Genomic DNA, 26,624 nt, shown 5'->3' on the forward strand with positions numbered 1-26,624 from the left:
AGTAATTTTACTATAGTCTATGAGATTTAGATTTCTTAATTAGCTATTTTTAATTTTCTTTTTTTTTACTAAATTCTATGCATTTTCTATTATTTAATAAAACTTTTTGACATACCATGAAATTTTTTAAATATTTTTTCCTTCTGCCTTGTGAATTTGAAAGCTAAATCAAATGAACTGTATTACCTTGAGCAGCACAATATCAGCATATTTCTGAGTAAACTAAAGCAGGACTTTCAAAAACAGTCAAGGGAGAAAATGTTTGGTCTTTTTTTGCTGAGACTTCAACTTCTAAATCATGTGACTTTTCTGACTTGAGAAGAAAGAAACCAGGCACTTTGTGTTCTGACACAGCAGTAGGTTTCCTGATAGTGTGACTTCCTCATTGTGAAATGCAAAACAAAGAGAGTTGAGACAACACAAAGGCTGTTGTCTCTCACAGAGACAGTATTTCCCATTTCGGATCCCAGTCTAATCATTTCTAGGGAATGAAAATATCTGTATTCATTAAAGGTATGTTGTTAAGCTGAGTCTGTTCTTTGGTAGTTTATTCAGATTCAGTCTCCCTACTAAACACCCTGTCCTGAGGGATTTCCAGACTCACAATCCATTAAATAAATTTTAATTTCTCCACTACTAGCCACTGGCAATTGCTTAGTGATATGGAAACGCTTCTGTTCTTTGGGCATCTCTGTTCTTGCTCCAGTAGAGAGTAAAGTGAGTCAGTTAGGATGTTTGCATAAATCCTAAATTACTCTCCCAGGCCTTCAGGCACTTTCCACTGTGTGCTAACACCAGCCACCCGAACACACACTTTATACACACTTCTTTATACAATCCTCTTGCAGTATCATGTTCTGTGCTAGTCCCTCTGTCTAAGTGAAGGCCAACCTTGTAGCTTGGATGGATACATGAAAAAATGGGGGTGTGTTATGAGAGTCAGCAGAATGACTTAGTGTCGTTCCATATCCCAAACCACTCTTCAAACAAGTCAAATTAAGCTAAATGAAAGATAAAGAGCTCCTTTACAATATCTAAGATTGTACATGACAGTGGCACAGCTAATAGAAGAGGGTGAAAAGAAAACCACATATATGGCAAAGAGTTGCACTTTTCTGGGTGGCCCGGCTGTAGGTCTGTGGACCACACGGTCACTGAGGTCGTGATCCAGCTCATTCCTCAGCATACGGCAGTATCTCTAGGTATTATCCAGAGGAAGCACAGGGCTGAGAATAATTCCTCCATCCTTTCATACTCCAAAGTCATGTTGTTGAGTCTATTCAGATGGAATTTTCCTCATCACGCCCACCTCTCTCCTCAGTGACATCCACGCCTCCATCGGGATGGCGTCGGAGCTTCCCTTACGGCAGGCTACTGGCAGATCCCCCTGTTTAAACCCACTCCCCCGTGCTTCTCCCAGCACAACCCCTTCCCCTCCAGTCAGAGGAGTGACGGTGTGTGTGCCAGCCTGGGAAACATCCCAGGCCCAAGGTTAAACTTCAGTGGTTTGAACCTTTCTCCGTAAGGGCGCTCCTGCCCGGGGCCGTACCCGGGTGCTAGACACGCTCCCCCGCGCCCCGGGCTGGATGCGGATCCCTGCTCCGCGTTTCCCGCAAACACCGAGGCTTTTTTCTCTCTCTGCGAGGCTTTTTTCTCTCTCTGCCCACAGCGGTGCACGAACTGCCCCCATCGCCGCCCCGCGCTCTGCGGCCAGCGCGGCGCCACGGCCCCAAACACGGCGCCGCGCAGGGAGAGCCGAGATGAGGGCATTGTCGGGCTCGGTTCTCGGGGTGCCTCGGCAGCCGGTGCCGGGAGCAGCAGGGCCGGCGGTGCCGGGAGCAGCAGGGCCGGCGGCGCGGGGTCCCTGAGGGCCGGTCCCGCCGCCCGGGGAGAGCCGCCGGGGTCTCGCCCTGCAGCGCCGCCCAGCCCCGCCAGGGGGCGCCTCGCGCGGAGGGGGGCAGGGCCAGTCACGAGACGGCCGCAGCTGTTGCTGGCAGGCCCGGGCAGCATTCCGGAGAGGGGCGCGGCCATTGGCTGAAGGCGAGCACCGCGGGCGCTTCTATTGGCTGGTGGCGGGGAAGGCGGGGCGAGGATGTCTTTAAATGGGGCGGCCGAGGGCCGCTGTCGCACTCTCCGAGCCGGGGAAGCAGCGGAAGCGCACCGGGACCGCCAGCAGCCGAACGCCGCCGGGACATGCTCGCAGCCTGACTGACCGCAGGTGGCCGCCGCGCCCGGGACACGAATGAAGAAACAGCTGCTCCTCCTGTTCACACACCGGGGACTCGTCAGCCGAGGGGGCCGCAGGGGGAAGCGTCGCCGAAAATGGCCTCGTTCAGCATCCGCGCCGCGCGTCCCGAGGACTGTCCCGACCTGCTGCGACTGATCAAGGTGCGGGCGGGATGCGGGGCGGCGCCGGCGGGGCGGGGGGGCAGCGCTGCCCGGCGCCGGAGCAAAACAAGCTGTTGCGCAAGGGAGGGGGGGCGGGGAGAGGCCGCTCACATCCTCCTTCTCTTCCAGGAATTGGCGAAATACGAGGCCATGGAGGACCAGGTGGTGCTAACTGAGAAAGGTAGGGAGGGTGCAAGAGCTCACTCGGTTGGCTGCCGAGTGACAGCGCCTGTGGCTCAGGTGCGTGTGTATTCTGCTTTTCTAGAGCTGCTTGAGGATGGTTTTGGCGAGCACCCTTTCTACCACTGTCTGGTTGCAGAAGTGCCAAAAGACCAGTGGTCGTCTGAAGGTGAGACTTCCTGATACTTATTTTTGGACGCTAGATACACAGAAGCATCATTTGCTTAATATTAATGATTGTAGATGAGGTTCCACCAGTGGACTGGGGTAGGAGAACTAGGTTAACTGGTAAAATTCAATAATGTGTAGTGGTACTCTGCTGAAGTGGTTGCTAATCCTGGAAGCATGGGAGATCAGGTATAACATAATGTGCTTGACTCCAATTATTAAATGGCTTTTCTTGTTTGACCCTGACTTACCTTTATGTAATTCTGTTGAATCACATTTTTTTCTTTAATTTGTCCCCAATCTTCAGGTTACAGTCTCTAGCTTCGCCATGTACATGGCCCTTCTGTGTACATGGATGGGCGGGGAGGTAACTAAAAGATCCGTTACACAATAAAGTAGATGATCATAATATGAGGTAAGGCCTACAGGGACAAGTGCTATTCCCAAACCTTTACCAAAGACACAGTAGATGGCAGAAACCTGTTTGCACGCTTCTCTTACAGTATGTGCAGAGTGTTATGGCAGATGGAGTTAAAATACTCAGGGTTTATGTTGGAGTGAGCTGTTGTTGGAAGAGTTGGTTTCTCTTCTCACTTGAGCCACAGAGTTACTTGAAGCTGCAGCTTTACTTATCTTGACTTCCTGATGCTGAAAGTAAAGAAAACAGTGTGATGCTCAGTGGAAGCATAAGTGGAAGTGTTTGAAGTGCTGCTGTAAAGGTGGCCTGTAAATAGGCCTTCTGGCACAGTAGTTACTCAGGAATATACATGGAAAGATCAGGGTTTGACAGATTATTCCTAAGGAAGCAGAGCTGGGGCAGTCATCTGGATTGTGATCTGCTGTGTAAAGTACTTACTTGTCTTCCAGACTGGAAGTGAATCAGTAGGGTGTGCATTATTTTGTAGAACAAGGCCATGTTTGCACTTACTATGACAGTGCTTTTGAGGATTTCAGGGTATGAACAGAGCAGTCCTTTTTTTATTAGGCTGATACAATTTGTCAGAACTCGTGTTTTCAATTGTGTGCTTATTTGCAAACTTCATTTTTAATTGTAACCTAGTGTCATATGTCTGCATGTCTCAGAGAATCTGTGTGTTTAAACATGCATGTAAAACTTTAGTATTTTTACCTTGTAAATTCTGACTAGCTGAAGTTACACCCTTTGTTTCAGAAACATGCATTGTGGGTTTTGCCATGTATTACTTCACCTACGATCCGTGGATTGGAAAACTGCTGTACCTTGAAGATTTTTATGTGATGGCTGAGTACAGAGGTACCAATTGCAGAATTAGATGAGTTACTACCCACAGGGCTTCTGTAGATTTAAAACTTAAGCTTCTTGTTTTTTGGTTTTTTTTTTTTTAGGACTTGGTATTGGGTCAGAAATTCTGAAGAACTTGAGTCAGGTATGTCTAAGTGCTAAGTCTAAACAAGAATTAAAGGAGGTGGCAGGACTCTAGACAGCTTAAAACATTGCCTGGAGTCTGGTAAACTGTGAGAAGTGCTGCAGTGGCTGCTGGAATGAACTCTATGACTTGTGGTGGTGTGCAGTTGCTGAGTAATCTGGCTGCTTGTCACCGGGGCTGTCCCCAGGCGCTGTGACCGTGTGGCATTGGCTTTGCAGGTGGCTGTGAAGTGCCGCTGCAGCAGCATGCACTTCCTTGTCGCGGAGTGGAACGAACCCTCCATCAGGTTCTACAAGAGAAGGGGCGCCTCAGATCTGTCCACCGAGGAGGGCTGGAGGCTCTTCAAGATTGACAAGAAGTATCTCTTGAAGATGGCAGCAGAAGAGTGAGAGATTATTCCAGCAAATACGTGTTTTCTGCGAGTATATCTGCTCTCTGAATAAACTTCTTGCTTTCTGTGTATGTACAGTTTGTAGTGGAATAAAGTAGTGTGGATGCTAATAATGACAGTGCAGGTGTGGTTATAGAGTAATGGTACTGTGCTCTGGAGCTGAGGCAGCTGTGAAGTTCAGTATGTGCTCGTGTGCATCCTTTACCAGTGTGGGCTTGTAATCCCTGTATATGGAGACTTCATTCTTGTAAGTGTCATTCAAATGTGTACAATGTACACACTGGTAGGGTTTGTTTTAATTATTGCCTTTTATAAAAATAAAATAGTGTTTTCACTTCATGGCAGTAGTTTTGACTTCAATTCTCACATAAAGTTTTCCATCAAATAACATGCATATTAATAAAAGACTGGATTGGTGTCAGCCTTCTCACAAGTTAAATGATTTCCCATGGTCCCAGGGGGATAAAAGTGCACTTGTGAGCCTGTGGGATCTGGTGGCAAGGTTCTGAGCACCTGACTTTGAAAGGGTTTGAGATCAACCCCTGGTGGTGCAAGGCATCCTGCCTTGTGACATACATTTTTAGGTACAGCTGGAGTCCCTAAATTAGGTTGCTGCTCTCTGGACAGCTGCTCCAGAAAGTCCAGAGCTTGGGCCTTCCACTTGCCTGCAGAGCACCTCAGCTGGAAGGGCATAGCCTTGAAGGGGAAGATCCATCCTGGTGTGGTTTCAAGGCCTGAGTTACAAAAAATTGATTCTGACTGGTCATGTGAAATGAAAGTATATTTACAAACCCCACCAAAAGCTAAATTATGTGATTCCTAAACCACCAAACTCAGATGCTTCACATGGAATGTGTTTCTGATCATGACTTCAGATCAGGTTCAGCATTTCTGCTGAGCCTCAGTGGCTGTGCTGAACTGTAAGTGCTGTGTTAAGCAGTAGGAAACCAGCCCTCTGTTTTTTAGCCTTTGTACCGTAGCAGGTGCAAACAATGCTGCTCCTCAGTTTTTTAGATGTCTCTGAAATTAACAACTTTGCAGTACTGTGTTTGCACTTCTCCTAAGCTGATAGTGAAAGTGGATGCAGGCAACTTCGTGCTGCTCTCCTCTTGCTCTCTGGTAACCCTGCAATAAAAGGCTTTTTTTGGCCAGCGTTGCTTTCGCTTCAAAGGAGGGAAGAGACTTAGCTGCCTTGTAACATAAAGTGGTTTAAATAAAACAAGGTTTTAAACCTGTTGGTCACTGCATAAATCATGTGTCACGTGGAAGATGTTTCCTCATCCTAGAGACTAGTGGGCAGTGACTGCTTCAGCCATGGGAAATGCTGAACTAATTGTAAGAATAAGGTATCACTCTGCCCAGAGCCGACAGAGAGCTGTGCATGAAACTGTTCTTATTTTCTGTTTTGTTTTTGTTTTTAGCTGATGTGTAGTCAGCAGTGTGCCAGCTCTGCCCAGGGGTGAGGTTTGGCTGTCAGCTGTTGCTTCAAGAGTGAGAACACTAATAAAAAATACAGGAGCTCTTGGAGGAGAGCAGAAGGTAGCTCTTCCTTGGGGGCATTGGTGGACAAGAAGCTCAACATTGTCTTGGCAATGTGCACTTGCAGCCCAGAAAACCAATGAAGCCCATGTCCTGGGCTGCATCCAAAGCCCTGGAGGCAGCTGGTCAAGGGAGGGGGCTCTGCTCCACTCTGGTGAGACCCACCCAGAGTGCAGCATCCAGCCCTGGGGTCCCCAACATCAGAAGGATGTGGACTTGCTGGAGTGAATCCAGAGGAGGCCGTGAAGATGATCAGAGGGCTGGAGCACCTCTCCCATGAACACAGACTGAAAGAGTTGGAGCTGCTCAGCCTGGAGAAGGGAAGGCTCCAGGGAGACCCAGCAGCTTTCCAGTACCTAAAGGGGAAAGCTAGAGAGGGACTTTTCACCGGGGCAAGAGGGCTTTAAGCTGTAGGAGGACAGGTTTAGACTAGGTAGTAAGAAGAAATTTTTACTGTGAGGGTGGTGAGGCATTGGAATGGGTTGCCCAGAGTTGTGGATGTCTCATCCCTGGAAGCATTCAAGGCCCGACTGGCTTTGAGCAACCTGGTCTAGTGCATTACATCCCTGACCGTGGAGGAGCTCGGAAGGAGATGGCCTGTGAGCTCCCTTCCAACCCAAACCATTCCATGGTTCTGTGATATGGTTCCAGTGCTTATCTGGACTAACTCCAGCTGGACTGAGAATGGAATCTGTCACAAAAACTACCTTGATTGAGCAGGTCAAGTTCTGTAAGAAACATCCCTTTCCAGGACTGCCCCAGTCTGTGCAGGACCTCACCAGCTGTGGCAGCCTTCACACCACACACAGCAGCCTGAAGCTCAATCCCTCTCCTGCCCAAAGGGAGTGGAAATCTGTGTTTCTCACTTGGCTGAAGATTAAATGCCAGGCTACAAACCTCCCCACCCTTGCTGAGCCTGTTCTCTTCTGGAATTCAGTAGGCCAAAAGAAGCGAGAACAAGCACAGCCAAGGAACCAGCCCAAGAGCTGGTGATGGAGGCAGAATGGGAATGAGGAGATGGTCTCTAGCAGTTCTCACTGAGCATCAGGGTGTTTTATCTTCTCCTTGGTGAAGATGTAGTAACTTCACTGGTTACTCTGTGAGCTACATTAACCTCATCTCAGCTCCTGCATCTCATACTTACTGCATCTCAATCCTAGTGCAATCTGTTTAGAAGTTATTTTAAGCTTGTGCTTCTGGCTCCATTTATCAGACCAGAAGGTGATTGCTAGTAGAGTAGTTTAAGAGTGGTTTTATTTTGAAATTAACAGTTCATTAGATATCTAGGGCAGGCCTGCTTAAATCTCAGGCCCCAGACTTCTGGAGCACAATAAAGCTATCAAAGCTGCATGACTGAATGGAACAAGCTAACTAATTAGGCATCATAATTAGAAAAGTAAGCAGCTTAGTCAAATTTTCAATCAATTTAAAATTGTTTATCATATCTTGTTCCTCTTCTGCCAATGTGGCTCACCATTGCATTTTCTAAATGAATTCTGATGGAATGGATTCTCAGGCAGTCACAGAAAACAAGTGAGGCAGTGCTAAATGAGAAGACCTTTTCTAGCCAGTGGGGATAATTTTAAACATTCACACATGAAAGGAAATACAAGACCGCCCTTTCAGATATTACTTTTGCTGAGATCCTACTAAGAGGCAGGGTTTTTAAAACCAGCAGAAGTATCCTCATAGTTTTGGTAAGAGTCTCCAGCGGTGATGTAGTAATGCCATGGGTCAAGAACAGACCAATTTTAAATTCCCTCAATAACTTTTCCTCAAGCTACGGGAGGACCAAAGTGCCTCAGGAACTACAATTGAGACACACAGCAGAGTGTTTTCTGTGGCTTTAGGTGCTGGACAAACCTCACCTGGTGTGACTTTCCTCGGTTCCAGGACCACAATCACACCGCCAAGCGGAGAGCCAGCCTGTGGTGGGGGCTGAGCCATAAGCAGCTGGCTTTGGTCGCTGGTGTCCCACCAGCGGGAGCCCATGGCAGCAGAGGCACAGGGCTGGCGTGAGCCCGGCCAGCGCTGCGCTGCTCCCCGGCTGCAGCGAGCCTGCCTCCGGGGAAGAGTTAGGGAGCGAGTGTTACCAGCGCTGATAAAATCTCCAGGGAGCCGAGGCACAGCTCCTCCTCGTTCTCCCTCTCAAACTCGTGCCCCGGGAAGTTCTCCTCACGCTGAGCCAGCCCGCGGGACATTTCGCAATGGCAGAGTTTCCACATTCCCATCGGGTGGGGACAGAAGGGTGGCCTTGGGCAGACTTGAGGCCGGAGGATGCGTCAGGACCGTGCAGAGGGAGCGCCGGGCTCGCCGCCCCCTCTCCGCTCGGCCTTTCCCTGTTCACAGGCTCCTGCTCACTGATCCGAGCCGTAGCCATGGCGACGACGTGGAAGGAGGCTTTTTTTTTGTCTACGTAAGTTCAAACAAAATATATGTGAGAAAAACAACCCTTCCCCCTCCCCTCTTCTTGTAAAGAGCCTTCGATGTCGATGTAACTCAAAAAGCCAATGCAAACTTTTCCTGTGAAAAAGCATATGAGGGCTTTACTGCGTTCCTGCTCGGTGTTTTGTCTTGGGAGAGTCGCCGTCCTGGCGCCTGGCCCGGGGGAGCCGAGGTGTCAGCTCGGGGCAAACACCAGCTCCGTACTCGGGAAAGCTCGGCCTAATTCCCCGCCAGGCAGCGCTGCCTCGGGCTGGAGGCCAGCCCAAGGGTGTGTGTCGTGCCTCCCTTTCTTTGGGTCCACCAGAAGCTTTATTTCCTTCGGCTTGCTCGAGCCTGCTCCCCTCAGCGCTCGCTCCCCTGCGCTCTCCCTCCGCGTCCCTCGGGGAGCGGAAGCTGAGCTCGGCCCCGGGCCCTCACACGAATGGGCGGATAGCAGCGCCGAGGGCCCGAACCTGCGCCTTTAAATAATTCACCTCACGCAGCAGACTCGGCTGTGCCCGGGCAGGATTGCTTAATTTTTTACCTCAGGTGTCAGAGAAGTGGCTGCAATTTAAAGGAAGGCCTCAGCTGCTCTCTGAAACCAAGCGGTGAAGCAGCAGCGAGCCTGCTGCTAATGTTTAATCTTGCTGCAAACTCGAAGCAGGCTCTGACTTCACCATCCATGCAAGATTCCTTCCCAGGACTCTTCTTTCTCTCACCAAGTCCTGGCTAACTTTTTTTGCTGCCGTTTTTTAGGAAATATGACCTTGATGGAGGGCTTCAGAACCCCTCAGGAGCTCAGGCTTGTCCCCATGGGGAGCTTGTGAGGAGAGGGTGTGAGGCTGAGGGGATGTGGGCTCTGGGGCAGGAGCAGAGCCCAGCACCCGTGCAGCAGTGGGAGATGCGCCTCTCCTCATCCTCAGGCCTTGCCCTGCTGAGCTCTGACTTTTTCTGCCATCAGAAACACCGTGTGTTCGGTAACACAATAAAGCACAGGTACGCGCCTCAGTTGAAAATGAGTGAGTGAGGGGGAAGAAATTCCATCTTCGAACCAGTTTCGGTTTCGTTTCACTTTTTTACTTTATTTACTTCAGGCCAAAGCAAGAAACAAAAAGCCCGAGGGGATAATTTGCTTGTGAGGATGGAAAACAAACACCCTGTTCAGAAACTGCTCTCACGTAAATAGTTCTGTTTATTTTGTTCTGAACTTTGTGTATTTCGATTGTTGATATAGCAGGTGCCAGATGGTCACATCTACTCAAAGGAAAAAGGAACCTCCGTTTTCTTGAACTATTTCCCTTTGCCACTGAAACAGACTAAAAATAGCATGCTTTGGTAAGACAAAACCAGGCACTCATCCTCTCCTGAGAGTTTGTTGTACAGTATGATGAGGTAGGTTTATATCTTCAGAATCACCTCCCAGGAACCCACTGTGCAGGGATGAGACATGAATCCCTGGAATTCCTACTAGAAACTTTCCTCCACACACTAAAAAACGTGAGGGACACGGTAGCTTTCCACATGGAAGCCCGTCAGTGTTTCCAAGGAACTGGATATTGCAGTGTTATTTCCAAAACACACTGATAAAACTGCAGGGTGAGACTTTGGAAAGCTGGTTACTATAATTGGACACCCAGATACCACTGTGGAGGTACCTTTGAACAGACTTTCCTTATTGCTCTCATGCTGAGCAAACTCCAGTCTGGGCTCTCTGTGATCTCCCTGAACTTCCAGATTTGGCCCACTTGAGTCACCGACACACAAACAGCAGCACACACCTTGTGCAGGAGGAAACAAGACTCGTCGTTTTGGTCTGTAGTCTCATGCCTTTTGCAATCAGTTCACATGATAGGATTTGGGTTTCTCCCCCAGCCAGCTTCCTGCCACGGCCTAGCACAAATGTACCAGAACATTTCCAACCACTGCCTCAGTGTGTTTTAGTTACAGTTTCAGGTACATGGGCCTTTTTCAGAGTTAACATAGAGAGATGGGTCAAACTCTGCACTCACCACTCCTAGAGTGACCTCCATACAGAGGGGTAGCTTTGCCACTGGGGCAGAAAATGTAAATTAAAAAGGAGGCAGGAGAAGGGATCTGCAGCACTGAAGGAAGCCAGGTGCAGGGGCTGACCACAGCCTGCCACAGGAAGTCACACACCCAGCAGAGGAAGCAGCATCAAGGGAAACAGTTTAGGCTTTTTTCTTTCCAGATAATGTAATCAGAACAAACTGTAAGACTTATACCAGAAAATCAGAAGTCTCAGAGGCATATTGTTGGGATACATTAATAATTTCTTGATTATTTTTACATCCCACTGATGTTATTACCCTTAACTTAATGGATTAGCAAGTACTAATTTTGGATTTGGTGGAGTAGGAGCAGGACTTATTTGTTGCTGAAGAGCAACAGGCAGAACTGGCAGATGGAGGCAGCAACAAGTGCTGGGATCAAAGAAATAACACCTTATTAATCCAGTTTTAAACAAAACCAAAACTAGCTGAGATTTTGAGGGATAGTGGCTATGCTTTAGCTAGGCAAGAAAGCACACCCATTTTATGTAACTACATATCTCTGAAAGCTGTAAAGCTGCCAGACTGTAAAAAGGGTGATAAGCCAAAGTCCACTGCATTACAAAGTACAGCTGGTCCAAGTGACTGTGAAGTCAGGACAAGGCTAAAGAATCCCAAAGGAAAACAAAAATAAATTACGTAAGCAAATACTCAGGATTTATAGGCATGAGTTGATGACTTTCTCAGCACAAAGTAATAAAATTATTCTGTATTTGCATGCTGGGTTTGCCATCACCACAATTTGAAATTTGATTACAGGAGTCCTGCAGGGACTCAGAAGCCCAGAGCTCCTTTACTTGCCATTTGGGCTTGGTGTCAACAAGCCATTTTCTGCTGTTAAAAGCCAAAGCACTTTTCACCCCCACAGCTCAACATACTCACTGCTCCACTGCTTCACTCCCAGGCAGGGCCAGGTTTGCTTCTAGACACCAATAGCCATGTGCCTCTCCAGCAGTTTGGGGCAGCTGGGGCTTCCCTTACACAGGCTTATATCTGGTTTCTCAGCTGGGGTATTTTCTGCAATATGCACAGGACTGCAAACATTAAAGGTCCTTTTACACAGTCTAAAAGCAAGTAGAGGTGTAGAGGAGGATGTGACATTATCTCCTGTTTGTTCTTAAAGAAACTGTTGAGCCTTTTGGGGCCAAGCAGTGATGGTATTTTAAGTTATAAAGCATCACGTGCCCCTGTTTACAGAAGTAAAAAATAGAAATAAAATATAAATGCACCTCAGGCTCTTGCAGCTTGCAATAAAAGGTTTAGAAGCACCAGCATGCTGTTGGCTGTGCTGGGTCAGCCTTCACCCCTTGCCAGAGTGCAGACACAGCCCCTCAGCTGGCTGGGCTGCCCTGCACATGCAGGGGACAGCCTGCACCATGCACCATGGGGACAGTGGCACTTGCAGCTGGTCCTTCTCTTTCATTATCTTTTCCAAGCTCAACCATGGTGACCTTACACATGGCCTTACACAGCTCTAAATAGCACCAAGCTCATCACAGGTGCTGCAGGATGTTTCTGAAGAGTTTCTGTGGGAGCTGGCACGGAACAGAGGGGCATGGAGGTGTCCCTGAGCCGTTCCCAACCCCTTGGTGCCCAAGCGCTTGCTCTGCACTGAAGGTTGCACTGAGCACTCCACAGGAGATGCCTGGGCAAACAACCACAGACAGCTCCAAGTGTCAAATCCTGCTAGCATTGTTTCTGGTGAGACTGCAGCCAGCAAAACCTGCCTGGCTGCAGCGTGGGGGACACCTGCAGGCTCAGCACCTGCCAACACACACACATGGGTGCTCACCATGCCAGCCAATGCCAAGACTGCACCCTTTTCCAGGAAAGCTGAGCCCCAGCAGTCTCATGACATGGCAAACTGATTGAGGAGAGCCTGGCTTTGTCTGAGGCTGCTTCTCTGCAACACAGCTGAGCTGGGGCAGTCAGGATTCAGTGCCTGCTGGGACACCACAGCCAGAGTCACAGCTGTGGCCTCAGTGGCCACATGGTGGGAGCACGATGGAGGAGAAACTTGCCGAGGCAAACACAGGCAGACGTGGGGACAAGCGTGGGTTTGTCCTTCCCCAGGCCTTTGGGCATGCCAAGGGCAGAGCAGGGCTGGCAGTGGGTCTGCTCTGCTGCTGGGCCCTCTCAGCAGCTACTCTGCATCACAGAGAAAGGAAGTTCAAACTTCTCCTTCAGACAGGGAAGTGCCTTTTCTGAAGAGGCTTTTGGACTGGAACGTGAAGGCCAAGAGTGTGTGTGGACAGCAGCACACTTGGCTGCCTGTCTTACATGGGTAAAACATACACTGAGTTTTGTAAGTGAAGAAATACAGCACCCTGCAGTGAAGCAGCAAGTCTTCCCAAAACCAGCTTTCTGCAATGCAGCTGCCATGAAACGTCAGTATTTGTTCCAAGGAGTCTCTTTTACCAAAACACTGCAAACTCAGCCACCACCCCAGGCCAGACAAGTACAGCCAGGATGTCCAGGGCTGACTTCAAGTCAGCCTTCCCTGTGACACCTGAGGACAGCCTCCATGGGCATCCAGCAGAGCTGCCACCATTAACTGAATCCCCTTTTTTTCAGAGTAGTTTATTTCGTCACACAGTCTCAGAGTTATGTGTGACTCACATCACGTGTGAGTGAGCGCACGTATGTGAGTTCCTCTTGTTCTGCCCCGTTAAAGCCATAGTTAAAAGACTTTTCCCACAGACATCGAGTGGAGTGTGACTTCATTCACAGCAAATACAGTTAGTACCTGAGTGATAATGTGTATAAATAGTACACGAGTTGCACCTGACCATGATAAGTTTCTTGAGCAGTTTCCTTTAAGGGTGTAGCAGTGAACTTATAATGCTCATGTCCAGCTGTGGGATAAGAGGGATTACAGTGGGCTGGGTGAAATCTGGCTGAAGGGTAGGGCTCAGAGGGGAGTAGTGAGTGGGGCTACATGTAGTTGGTCACCAGTGGTGCTCCTCAGGGCTCGGGTCTAGGGCCAGTTCTGTTCAATGTTTGGGTAAAGGGAGGCTGAGGGGCAATCTCATTGCTCTCTACAGCTTTGGGGGCGTGAGGGGGAGGGAGGTGATGATCCCTTCTCCCTGTGATCCGGTGATGGGATGTGTGGGAATGGTTCAAAGCTGCATCATCAGGGGAAGTTTAGACTGGACGTTAGGAACCTCTTTGGCAGGAGCGTGATCAAGCACTGGAACCAGCTTCATTTGGACAATTCCCTTAACAATCTGCTTTGACTTTTGATCACCCTGAAGTGATCAGGCTGTTGGACTAGATCTTCTTTGTAGGTCCTTTCAACTGGAATAATTCTATTCTGTTCTGTATCACAAGGAAGTCAACAAAAAGTGTGTTAAAGACACCAAACACTGCATTTTATAAAAAATAATTTACTGTTTTATTCTTGAGACAACTGTATTACTAGATAATTAAACAGGAGACTGTTACAACCACCAATAAGAAAATTGTTTTGGAAATTGCTGCCCATTGCAGCCAAGTGCCATGTTTTGTGTCCTTCGTCCAGACAAAAAAGACATACTCCCCTGGGAACCCCAATGTGTCCCTGACTGTGTCCCAGCAGGGACACAGCAAGGACTGGCTGGTACCTGCCTCCCTGGAGGTGTTCCAGGGGGTTTGGCATGGCAGGAGAGCCCACATCCCGCAGAGTCCTGTGGTGGGGCTGGCTAATGGCTGAGCCACGTCTCCAGTGCAATGAGCCCGTCTCCTCTCTTTTCCTGGAGGGCAGTGGCTGGGTGCCATTTGGGCTTTTTCCCATGCCTTTTATTCTGTGAAAAAGGCAGGAGCTCCTGTGGTGCTCTGAGCTGCCCGTGTCACCTGATGTGTGGGTGGGGGGCTCAGCATCATCTTGAGGCCAGCCCCCCTGGGCCGTGTCCTTCCAAGATGGCTCGGTGCAGCCTGACCCTGTGAGCTCACGCCAGCACTGCTGGCAACACCCCCTGCAAACGAGCCCTGAAAATTCCGGGCACCCAACACCTGCCAGTTTCTTTTTAGTCAGAGGCTCTGCAACAGTTTTATCTGTCCTTCCCTGCCCTGTGACAACCCCTCATCCCACTGTCTCATCTGAAGGTAAACAGTGCCCAGGGAACTTGGTGCTTGGCAGGAAACCCTCACCTTTGCTGAGCCTGATCAAAGGTAACCTTCAAGAATGTGCAGGAGAAATATTTGGTGCACTTCTCCAGCAAAGTGTTTAACAATATTTATTAATCCAAAACCATCAGTGCACTGGGATTATCATATGACATATTGGTTGTGTCTACTTATGTTTTCAGTAAGTTAACAATGGCTCAGGCTTGTTAATCTGTAAAGAGAATTAGGGCACTGTAATGGCACAAGCATGCTTGGAAAGGCCCCAGTAACTTCTTTCTTATAAACATGATTTTGCTTGTCTCCTTCCTTCCTTTTTTTTAGGACAAATGAAATAGATCAAGTGAATAAATCAGTGCCTAAATCTCCATCCCAGAAGCAAGGACCCCTTTTGATTGCCTTGCTACAAGTTAGTTGCTCTCTATGAAATTTATTTAAAATCTCAAATTAATTTCCTTTTCCTGAAGTTTAAATGTTTAAACATCAAAATGTTTAAAGAACATATCACCCATAGCAGTCAAAACAAAACTCATTATGAAATACAATAACAAGACTTTGGTGTTACTGTAGCACCTTGAGTGAAATCAGGGCTTGGAGGGCTGTGCTCCTGGGTGTCTTCCCTCCTCCAGCTTTGTGCATCCTGGAGAAACAGGTTTTCCTCTTACACAGCTGCAAGTCCCCCACAGAAATGTCCCTTAAGCTTTAACCCAGGGAGAAGTGAGTGACCCCCTCCAACTGTACTGCTGAGCTGGGAGTAGGAAAGGGGAAAAAGGGGAAAGGGATTGGTAAGAAACCAATCCTTACTAGTGCGGGGGAAAATCAGCAATGGAGAGCATGCATGAAAAAATCCACTGTAGGTTTTCACTGTGCCCTTTTCAAACCATAGCGCACGTTTGCTCACTCTTGTTTTGATGTTTCTTTTCTTTTTTTTTCTTGTCCCCATCCTGCACTCACTGTGGAGGGAAGGTCAGGTTTGAGGAGCTCACCTGGCCAAGGGTACCACAATGTTCCCCCAGCCAGGACAGCTGTCTCCTGTAGCTGCCTTCACGTGAGCAGGAAGCTGAATGTTAGAAAAACAAACACCATGTCACCCTCTCAATAAATAAACACTCACAACCTTGAATAGGTCCCTGTTGTGCAAGGCACACCAACACCCTTTCAGGGTGCAGGGCACCAGAAGTGCTGCAAAGCTGCTGTCTCCAGGATTTTAGGGAGATCCACAAGGGGGGACAGGCTGCACTGTGCCAGAGTGAGGAGACAACCTGCAGGCACCTGTGCCAGCACTGGGTGGTGTGGGACATCACCCATGGCCCTACACACCATATGTGTGGGAATAAGGGCTCCAGGAGCACCAGGAGTGCTCCAGACATGCTGCTGCAGAGCTGTGGTTCCCTGCACTGGGTCAGATGTGGCCACGGGGTCAGCACAGCCATCATCACTAAAAGTTAACCTGGCTCACAACCTTGATGTTTAAAATAAATTTCATTTTTTAAAAGAGTGAGCCTATTGTTTTCCAGCTCTCAAAATATTAATTGACCAGCTTTTAAGGAAACACTGTTCCAAAATTCCAAAGTGATAAAAGCTGAAAGTGATAATCATATATGAGAAGCCTGAGCATCTGTATATGAGAAACCTGAAAGTGGGGATGATGAGGTGCCAGAATTCCTCAAGAAAATTACTGAGGTGAGAGAGGAAATGTAAAGAAGACCTCAGCAGGACCTCTAGGCCAGGGAAGTGCTTTGGGCAAAGCAGGAAAGTCTACCGGAAAGAGGGATCACAAACACAGCAAGACAAAGAAGCTGAGAGAAAACCAGCTGTTGCAGAGAATTGAGGCAACAATCGAGTATGAAAACATTAGAGAATCTTCTGCCCAGGAACCCTGCCACTGAGACCCTGCATGGATCAGAAAGTGTCCCACATTTCCAGCCAGGAAGGATGTAGCAGAACTCTCCTGTTCTCCAGGAGCATCCATCTGGAGCAGTCAGGTGAACCAGCTGGGTCTCGCAATGCTCCTCAGCCTTCCTGCAGGCAGAGCAGCCTTTCAGCTGCAGGCAGAGAGGAGAACTCTCATGCAAATAAAACCGCTCCTCTTGTGCATTTCGCTCCACAAGGAAAATGCAAACATACAGGAAGTCCCACAGGACTACTGATTGAAATTACCGCCTCACACCACTTTTGTGGTTGTGATTTTATTTGTTGCAGTTTACTTACAAGTGGTGGCTATGGGTTTACTCATGATAGTAGCCTTCCAGGACAAAAATCAGGCTTTGATCACAGCACATCACAATCTTAGTTCAGAGACTTGTGGCCTGAGGTATGAGGAGTTCTACCTGCACATCTGTGTTGCACTTTACCTCACCCACCGAGAGCCTAAAATCATTTGGGTTTTTTCCTCCCATAGTTCTGTTACTTTTAGATGTGAGTCACCCTGGGCTGGTTAGCCCAGGGCAGAGAGTGCTTTTATACCACTGCTCCTCTAACATTCCTCAAACAAGAGACTCCCCTTAGCAGGCTAACCTCACCTGCAAATAGGACAATACTGCAAAAGCAGTAATGCTAAAAAGCGACTGGTGAATATCTGGCCTTTTTATGAGTTCAAGAAGGGTTGTGGTAGTAAAAGAGGATGCACTCACATTTATGTTACCTCTTTTTTCCACAAGCTAAGCCTCCTTCCCCTTTACTGTCTTCTTCTTGGTCAAAACGCAGTTGCTGATTTTAGCATCTGTGTATTTTGCTCTCTTGAACAGGGAGAGATCATACTGATCTTACTTCATCAAGGGAGAAGTACAGCCAAAGTTTGTTTGACCCCAGGGACGTGTCCTTGTACAGTTGGATGCTGTGCAAAAGCTGCTAAATGGCAGAAGACTCCAATATTGTGTACGAATTGGCTCGGGCTCCCTCTTGGCAGGGACAGAGAGAGGCGAGTAGCGCACATTTCTTTCTTCTTTCAGCCAGTAACAGCTCATCCCTTTCATTGTCAGATGAACCCGGCGGCGAGTACAGGAGAGATAAACACAGCAGACCGTGCCTCGCTGACCTCCCGGTGAACCGCGGGCAGGAGAGCGAGTCCTTGGCTCGCGGCGGAGCCGAGTTCTCCGCAGCGCCTTCCCCGAGCTCGGGGCGAGGCGCTGTGCCGAGCCCGCGCCGGGCCCAGCCTGACTCAGCGCAGCTCCCGGTGCCATTCCTCGTCTCTGGCAGGATATGAAAAATGTGTCAAGCCTGGCACACGACAGTAAACATAATCCTTTGGGCTGGCTTTGCTGCTTTCACCAGCCCGGTTTAGTGTAGGCAGTTTGGAAACGATGCCTTTTAGACAGAAGACCAAAACCCCCCTGGCGCGGCTCCTCAGTAAATGCAAAGATGACTTCAATGCGCGCTGCGCTGAATTACAAAACTACAAAACTCTTTTTTTTCTCTCTCTCTCTCTCTCTCTCTTTTTTTTTTTTTTTTCCCTTTTGGTCCCAGGCCGAAGTATCAGCGCAGTGCTTTGAACTGAGGTTACCTTTATGATTCACGGCATGAATGAGCACTTAGTGTGCGCATACAAGAGCCCTGTACGAATCAGGAAATGGCTCTTTCAGGTCTCCTGACGAAAGGAAGTGAGTCTGAAGCTTGCTAAATTTACAAAGAGGACGGTGGTGAACTTAATCTGGGGCAGGGGGTGGGGGGAAGGGAGGAATCTCTTTTCACTGAGGATTGATACACAAAACTGCCCATGTTTCTGCATACCGTTTTTAACAGCAACGAAAATAAATTAAAGGGGCTAAAACTGTGGTGGCGAGGGCCGTCTCCAGCTGGCTGCCTGTGATCGCTGGATGGTACGTGCATCCAGCCACGGAGACATTCCTGGCTTCGTGCTTCAGCGTCCCCCCCTTGGCTGGGGCACCGAGAGCTTTTCTCATCTCTGGGATGAAGATGTGAGCTGGCAGGGAGGGAGCATCGTCCTGCTCGGGGCGTCCTTCCCTCCTCTGCCCGCAGAGGGGGGACACAGCAGGCTCCAGGGCTCCTCCAGGGCTCCTCCAGGGCTCCTCCAGGGCTCCTCAGCGCTCCCAGCCAGGCGCTGCCTGTGGCTCGCTTTCAGTTCAGAGAAACCCACTGAACTTCCCCAAAGGCACGGGTGCTGCGCCCTGGAGTTGAACGAAGGTACTCCAGATAAAGACAGGGAAGGGTCAGATGCAGCGGGACACAGAACAGCGGATTTTGGAAGATTTTGGTACGGGACGTGGTGGGTCCTGTGGCTTCACACTGTTACGGCCAAAGCAGAGAGAAATTAAGTTCTCCTTGTGAGGTTACTCTTTTATCCGGGTGGGCTGAACTCACTACTCCCTTACAATGCACATTGCACAAGCCCCTGGGAAAAGAGGAGGTGCTCCCTGACAGCCCTCCAGTGCTTGTCTACACAGCCCCAGTGAGTAAAGGACTGCACCAACAGCCTCCCTGCCACAGCATCTGTCCCCGCAGCCAAAAAGCGCAGAGCAAATGACCCATCCTGTCACTTCATCGGCTGTTTTACCAGCTCCAGGTTAGCTTTGCTGAGGAAGGGCTGGACACTCAGACTAAAGTGCACCCTTTAGCTTTAGTCTCAATCAAATTATTGAGTCTTGTGAATGTTTCTAATCACACTATAAACAAAAAGAGAAGTTCCCTGACCAGGCTGTCCAATTGCCCCACTGCTCCTTTCACAGCAAAGGCTCTGGGATCACGAGCACAGCTCAGGCTGTGCCATGACTGTCTCCCAGGCACCCTGCAAGCAACTCAGCTGGGATCCTCCTCTCTCCAGAAGATCCAGCAAAGCTTATCCACTCTCCAGTAACTGAGGCTGGGGATGGAGCACTGCCACAGCAGGACACAGCCCACACGACTGACTGGCTTTGTGTGTTGGTTGGTAGATTTAGACCTTTAAATGCACACACACACACATACAAAGAAAAAGGGTAAGGAGGAGTCAAGGATCTCAGTCTACTGCTGGCATTGTAGGTCCATTTCCAATGGAGCAGAGGGATGGAGGAATCTTTCTGAGGGAGCAGACTTGTAACCAGCTGTGAGACATCCTCAGCCCACCTTTGATTTTGCCAGCTTTCAACATCAGTGCAATGGCTACCAAAACGTCAGCTTGAAAATGTGGCTGTGAGAGCAGCACTGGAGGAATCCATGAACTTAAAAGTCCAGCTCAGACTTCCATCTTCAAGCGGAGATAGCCAGTGATGTATTTCACTGTCATGAAATAGGAGAAAATACTCCAATTGCATCAATACACCAACATTTTCTCCAGAGGGACCCTAAGAAAGCTGCCAGCTCCAGTCAACTTAAGAACCGTATCCGGTCAAAAAATACCAGAATCAGCTAACAGTACAGACTTCAGAGGACAGAGGCTTGTTGCACAATAAGAAACATACTTTTTTCTACTAGAACAACTTTCTGCTTTGTAGTTTAGATATTGTTATCAAATGTCTTCCTTGTAAACAAGAAGCTTTTGTACCTGTCAAAACCTCTCTGGAAGAGGGTTAACCTAGGCAGCTGCCAGGCCACCCAGGTGCAGCAGCCAGCACTGCTGGGAGAGGCTGCATCCAGGAAGGTCCAGTGGGAAGCCATGCAGGCCTTCCCAGCATGCCTGAAGAGCCGAAATGCTCTTTGTCAGTAGCAGTTTGTTGTGATAAAACTGGCTTTAGAAGTAGCTCAGAATTCATAGGAAGGTACAGAAATAATCATAACAAAACAAAACAAAAAAAGGGGAAAACAACCAAATGCAGCAGTTTGTATTTGTCCAGAAGCAAATGTGCTCACCCTGAGGTTTTTCTGCCAATAAACAGCAGTCACAAGACCCTTCAACTCCCAGGGCAGTTGTCTCACGGGGTAAAATGCAATTCCCTCCACATCAATCTTGGTCTTTACTGCTCTCCTTGAAGGTGACAGATGCAATGACAAATGCTCCAAAACATCATCGTTATGACTGCTGTGAAGTCTGTGTCTGGGGCCTCCTGCAGTCAGAGCACCGAGTCTCAACCAGAGTTTCGCAACGAACATTTGTGGCAAAATCCTGTGTGCTTATTGAAGGCTACGAGGTTGTGCACAATTACCTGGGCTAACTGGATTATTCCAGGCTGGTGATGCTCCTTCTAGCAAACAGAGAGGCTCTGCTGTCACTTTTGACACGAGACATGCTGCCTACAGGAATCCTCATCCCAACGTAGGGCCATCCCGATGAATCCAGTACTCCAGCTTCCACACGCTGCAGATTACAGATGGTGTTTTTAAGAGAGAGCACTGCACCCTGCTCCCAAGGGCTCCTGCAGCCAGTGCAGCCAAGGATGCTGAGATAAGAACACCGTTTCAGCTGCACACAGTCCAGCTACCAAGCCCAAATGCTTCAGGTGAAAGGATGACCAAACATGACACTTGGGTGGGGGATATACCATTTCTAGCCCACAGAAGATAACACATGCATGCACAATTTACTTCCACATATGTAGATACGTATAGACACCAGCAGTGGTCAGCTCCTCTCCTGTTCCTCATTAGGAATGTCTGGGCCAAGAGAGCTGAATGTTTACAAACTCTTGGGCTCTTACCAGCATGACACTTTTTTTTTTTATTTCCTGTAGTTATGAAAACCAGAAGACATAAGGAAAGGATTCCAGCTGAGGCCGTCTTGCTCACATTTTGGAACCATCTCCTTGTCATGTGTGTATGCAGGTGCTTGAAGGCAGTAATTTCCTGCCAGATGAAAGCATTCTGTTTTGATGTCAATCACTTGGGACATTTTTAAGCTGCAGCGTAAATATGCTGAATTAAGAATCTGATCAAGTGAAAAGCATTTAAGTGATATTTATTTAACCCAGGCTATTAAACATGCACATGTGTATACGTAAACAAAGAACTGAATTACCAAGTAATCGCATCCTTAAATGCCAATGTGGCATGTGCCAAATATTGAAATAATATGAAACTGAAAAAAACCAGGCATCTAAAGCTGTATTCCTAATTCTATGGTATATATTCTCTATGTGATGTGAGAATGCGTGAAGAACTGTCTTAAGGGCAGAAACAAATCTATGCTTGTACCACAGGAGTGGTGTAACAGAGCATTTACTGCTCTGTTTCCCAAGTTTCCTTTCCACTACTGACAAAAACATTACTTTGATCCTCCCAAGCCTGCTTAAACTATCTTGGCAAGTTTGAAGTAAAAACAAAACCACACACACACACCTCCCAAACCCCATGCAAGAACTCTGCTCCCTATATCAACATACATCTCTAGCAGCCTCAAACAATCATAAAAACATGCAGTGAACATGTTGGGAGATCCTGTTTTTCTGCCTAAGGCAAGCACATGCCTTACTGCCTGTAATAAAAAAGAGCTGGCCTGTTTTACAATGCCCACACAGACTGGCATTCTCACTGACAAGGTTTGTTTTTCTCTAGAGGTCGGTGGAATACGCTCAGCTGGAATACCTAACCATGGAATAACAAAGATGTTTACAAGCATTTTGAATCTGATTTACTTTGCATTTTATTCCCTGCCCTTTTTAGAAAGTTAATGTATCATACAAACACGTATTTCATGCTATCCTTCCCCCATTCCTCATATTCACTGATTAATTAAGGAGCATCTAAGGCTCACCAACACAGCTACTTGGATTACAGTAACTTGCAATGCACCAAGCCCCAAAAGAGAGACTCACGGAAATGACAGCAAATCATGAAAGGGTTTTATTGTGCAAAGATTTCAAAATGCTGGAAATCCTTTTGTATTTCCCTCCACATCACTTTTTCCTGCCCTCCCCTGGCTGGGAATGAGGAAACAGCCAAGTTATTCTCTAGCTGGTTCCCACCAGGGTAACATTCTGGTTCCCATTGCGCTGCGCATTCAGGCAAAAACAAGAGCAAGCATTAACAGCTCCATTCCCACCCATCCACCAGACAGGAACTCACAGATGCTTCACTGCACACCTCCTGCTGGCACTGATGAGGCAGAGGACGTGTACAGAAAGGAGGGGGGGACTCAGACAAAACACAAGAGTCATTGTAATTGCTCCCATTCCCAATTCCGTGAGCTCATGTTAGCCAAAACATCCTCCTACTGCTTTCAGCTTTCCTCGCTGGTAAAAAACACAGGCACTGTCAACACCACCTAGAGAAGCTCTCAGATTGTGCAAACATCACACCCGTGAGTTTAAAGAAGACAGGAGGAGGGGAAAAGTGGACCATTTTCTGTATCTGGAATTTTATTTTATATATAAATAATAAAGAGACCGAGGGATTTTGAGACTTGCTGCTTGCAATGTTGATCCTGCAATGGGACAAGCACGGGCAGCCTTGAGCCCCACTGCAGAACAGAGGACGAAGTCTCAAGACTGACCCAGAACACATCGTGTCCTTCCACAGAAGCCCGAGCAGCAGATCATCAGACTGTCCTGAGGCAGAAGGCAGATTAGTCACATTCAAAATAGATTCAGATGGTTTTCATCTTTTTCTTGGGAAATTGTTGCTCATATCTATATTTTTATTCACCTATAACCAAAGAAAGGGGACAGAGGTTAAGGGGGAGAGGAAGGGAGGGAGAAAGCAGAATTAAATTTATCACAGGCCTTTTCTTTTCTACAGTGCCATCAAAACTTTTTTCTTTGATGTGGCAAGTCGATCAAAATCTGTTTGAGGAACATTCTCAACACCAATTTGGTTGCAGTAGAGATATTTAACTCTTCATATTACTGACATTAGAGCACTGATGATCATGGCTGCTCAAGAGGACTCGATTCCCACAGTTGAACTAAATGGAAAGACAAAAGAGAACACTTCAAACCCCAACTGAAATCTTGTATAATAGACCAACTTTCTCAAAAAGAATTCTTTTAAATTCCCATCAAATGCATGTTTTCTTAATCTTATTTACTCTGGAGTAAGACTAGGGCAACTTAACTTCAAGAATGGGAATTACATAAATACAGATCTGGAACAGAGTGAAAATGAGATGTGCCATCTCCATGAAAAAACACAAAACTCTCGCTTCTGTGCAACTCCCAAATACAACAGCTGGATAAAATTAAAGCTTTTTTTCCTTCCACAGCGGGATGTGGTCTGAGCTGAAGCTTGCATATCATTTTTGATGACAAACTATAATAAAGGAGGTGCAACACTGCTGGTTTTTGGAATAGAGCAATATGTTGTTGTCTTGAACCCAGTAAGATTTTGTCCTTGGCTGACCATTCACAGTTCAGAGACCCATGCTGTGGCAGATCACGGAGGAAATAAGATTGACTTTATTTTAGTAACCACATTCAACTAGGAATATTACCAACAGTTGAAAATGCAGTGAGGCTTTCAGGACTGATCTCATCCAGAATAAAAAATGTGTCTTTTCAAAGATCACAGCAATGTTCTCCAACGTTTGGGATCACCCAAATCCAACAAAACATCTGGACTTGGGGATGGAGTTAAATGACAGGATTTGATTTCAAGCACCAGTAACAAACTGCCACCCCCGCAGAGCAGCTGAACTTGATACTGAATTGAACTTTCACCATCTGGGTGCCCTAGGTCAAAAATCCAGCAGCTCCCTTCATGTGCCTCCTCCAGAAACAACGTGAGGTGAAGCATGTAGGTTTCAAAACCAGGAGCACTCAGGTACTTCAAGCTCCTGAGCAATTTATCTTCACTCTCTTAAAACTTCCCCCAAAGAAAATGTGCCTGAAGCAAAAGGCTGACATTTCAAAAAGTGAATAAAAAAATATATCCATAGCAAAAAATGCTTAAAGAAAATAAAATATGGATTTCTGTTTGTGCAGTGTCACAAAGAAAAGTTCAGTTTTCTTGGGTTTTTATCGTTTAGTAGCTCTGTCCCAGTTGACAAGAAGCACAACAATATTTCAGGGAATTGTAGAGAGGCTTTTCTTCCTCTCAGTTCTCTTGGGATTCTTTACACAAAAAATATTCAAAAATCCTTCTATTATTTTTTAAATTTTTATTTTAAATGACTATCTTACAAACTACTTGGAAACCATGTATTGTTAAAGACTTTATGTTCATAGCTCTAAAGGGAAAGCTAAGGTACTCAGTACATCAGCCAGTCAACAAGCTCACATTGCTGTTCTGAGAATTAGCAAAGCAATTAAAAACACCTTAAGGGAGCCAACATTAAAACTAGGTTTTCTTTTAAAGCTGCCCATGGAGCAGGGGAACACTGCTGCTCAGCACATGGCTGATTCCACCACATCTGCAAACATATGGGACTGATGCTGGTGCATGGAAAAAAAAAACTGATGCAGTTTGCCAGATCTGGACTCTATTTACACAAGTTGGAAACAAGGAAAAAAAAATAAATTTTTTCTGGTAAATGCAATACTGCATACAAAAATGATGAGGAGTCTCTATAATGCCAGGATCACTTTCTGATGAAAAAGAAGTTTTTAACGTGATGCAAAAATAGTACAGGGCAAAGAGAAGCACGTAGAAAACATGTTCAGAAGAGACATTCTTTATCACCTGATAATAGAGCAGACATCTGACATTCTGTGCTAAATTATGACCAATTAGGTTATAATTATTTGTAATAAGCCTCAAATACAGAGCAATTTTTATCCTATGAAACCAAACCATCACAAAAAAGTGAAGAGGATGTTTCTGTTTTGCTTTTCTAGAAACTGTAACCATAGGACTTGCTTGAGTTCAGAACACAGCCCCGGGGCCAAGTCAGAACTGGTATCTCAACTCGAGTTTCTGCCTTGGAGAGTCTGGAATATGCTGCCTTCATCTCCTCCATCTTTTGTTCCCAACAGGACTCATTTGGGAGCTTTCATAACACGAAAGGTCGGGCACATCATGAGTGTTACAGGCTGTAAGGCACTGCTGTACCCTGGCACTCACAAATCTTTAGAGAAAACTTATCAGCAGGGAAGAACTTTCTTTCCCCACCCTAATACTTTTACAAGGATGACAAAAAAGGCAAAGAGGTTTTTGGTATGGAAGGCAGAAATGGGAAGACCAAAAAGAAAACAAAAGGCCAAAACCAACCAACACCACAGTCACACAGCTTTCTTCAGTTAACTCAGAACCCTTCAAACAGACGTGTATTTGTTATGCTCTAAAGATAAAAAATTTAGATTTCTTAACTTGAAGAGTGTTAGGGAGTGCATATATTCTTGACAAATTTTAGGACAAATAAAATGATCTGTCTGTACTCTCCTAATCGTTATGAAGAAAACTACAAGTCAAACTTGAAAATGTTCAGCTTTTCCCAGTCACTCTGCTGCTTAGCCACAAACTATTACCAGTCTTTATCCTGTACCTGTTTGATGCCAGGTGATGTAGCATTCTACTTCTGGCTCTGCTCTTTATTTGAAGCAGCATGGACTTCCAGGGGCTTGTCACCCACTGCATCACCCTTGAGGAAGAAAAAAATGTGCACAACATTTCAATTGAGGCAATCCATGATTCATGTTTTTACCAGAACAGAAACCTCTTCAAAAGCTGAAACAAAAATATCTCACAAAATCAAGTGCTTCATGAGACTAATCCAGTATAATACACTCAAATATGATCTTCTACCAAACACTTTCTAGACTTCAGCCTTCCTGTAGCTAGCCAAGCAATTAAAGGATTTGAAAGAACAAGTACTTTCAACAGAAGTGCTTTAATTGAATCATTTTGCCTGTATTAATAACAGAGGATGAATACCCACCAAGTAGTTGCTATTTTGCATTCTCTGAATTCTGTGTGGATTTATACAATAGATCTCTTTTAGCACATACCCTTTTAGAGGGCGTTCTCACACTTTCCCCAACATTAATGACAGAAATCAAAGAATGAAGAGAAGCTTGTTACAGGCTCTGGTCTATCTGTTTGCCAAGATGCTATAACAAACATGCATTTGATTACAGCTTTAAATAGATACCCATTTAAAAATACTTGAAGGGCCACACACATGGCTTGGGGACTGAAGCACGTAGAAGGACGGGCTGA

General features: G+C 46.9%; 2 protein-coding genes across 4 annotated transcripts in view; one reads left to right on the top strand and one right to left on the bottom strand.

Annotated features, from left to right (window-relative positions):
• Positions 1-2,123: 2,123 nt before the first annotated feature.
• Positions 2,124-4,872, top strand: SAT1 (spermidine/spermine N1-acetyltransferase 1). Of its 3 annotated transcripts, XR_005258346.1 has the most exons (7): positions 2,124-2,388; positions 2,518-2,569; positions 2,654-2,737; positions 3,044-3,151; positions 3,908-4,009; positions 4,102-4,142; positions 4,361-4,872. XR_005258346.1 is itself a non-coding variant. In XM_038148710.1 (6 exons), the coding sequence occupies exons 1-6, from the start codon at positions 2,323-2,325 to the stop codon at positions 4,529-4,531; spliced, it is 516 nt and encodes a 171-aa protein (XP_038004638.1). In that variant the 5' UTR covers positions 2,126-2,322; the 3' UTR covers positions 4,532-4,872. The 3 variants fall into 3 exon arrangements, 2 of the variants coding, with proteins under 2 accessions (XP_038004630.1, XP_038004638.1); XM_038148710.1 differs by lacking the exon at positions 3,044-3,151 and having other exon boundaries at positions 2,126-2,388; XM_038148702.1 differs by lacking the exon at positions 3,044-3,151 and having other exon boundaries at positions 2,125-2,388; positions 2,518-2,737.
• Positions 4,873-22,869: 17,997 nt separating this feature from the next.
• APOO (apolipoprotein O) overlaps positions 22,870-26,624 on the bottom strand; it is a 29,143-nt gene continuing 25,388 nt past the window's right edge. The window contains exons 8-9 of the mRNA XM_038142402.1: positions 25,951-26,046; positions 22,870-23,177 (exon numbers count right to left, since the gene is read on the bottom strand). Coding sequence (XP_037998330.1) covers positions 25,978-26,046 — 69 coding nt within the window. The 3' untranslated portion in view covers positions 22,870-23,177; positions 25,951-25,977. The remainder of the gene's footprint in view (positions 23,178-25,950; positions 26,047-26,624) is intronic.

Source organism: Motacilla alba, chromosome 1 (genome assembly GCF_015832195.1).
Source record: "Motacilla alba alba isolate MOTALB_02 chromosome 1, Motacilla_alba_V1.0_pri, whole genome shotgun sequence".
Classification (NCBI taxonomy): Eukaryota; Metazoa; Chordata; class Aves; order Passeriformes; family Motacillidae; genus Motacilla; species Motacilla alba.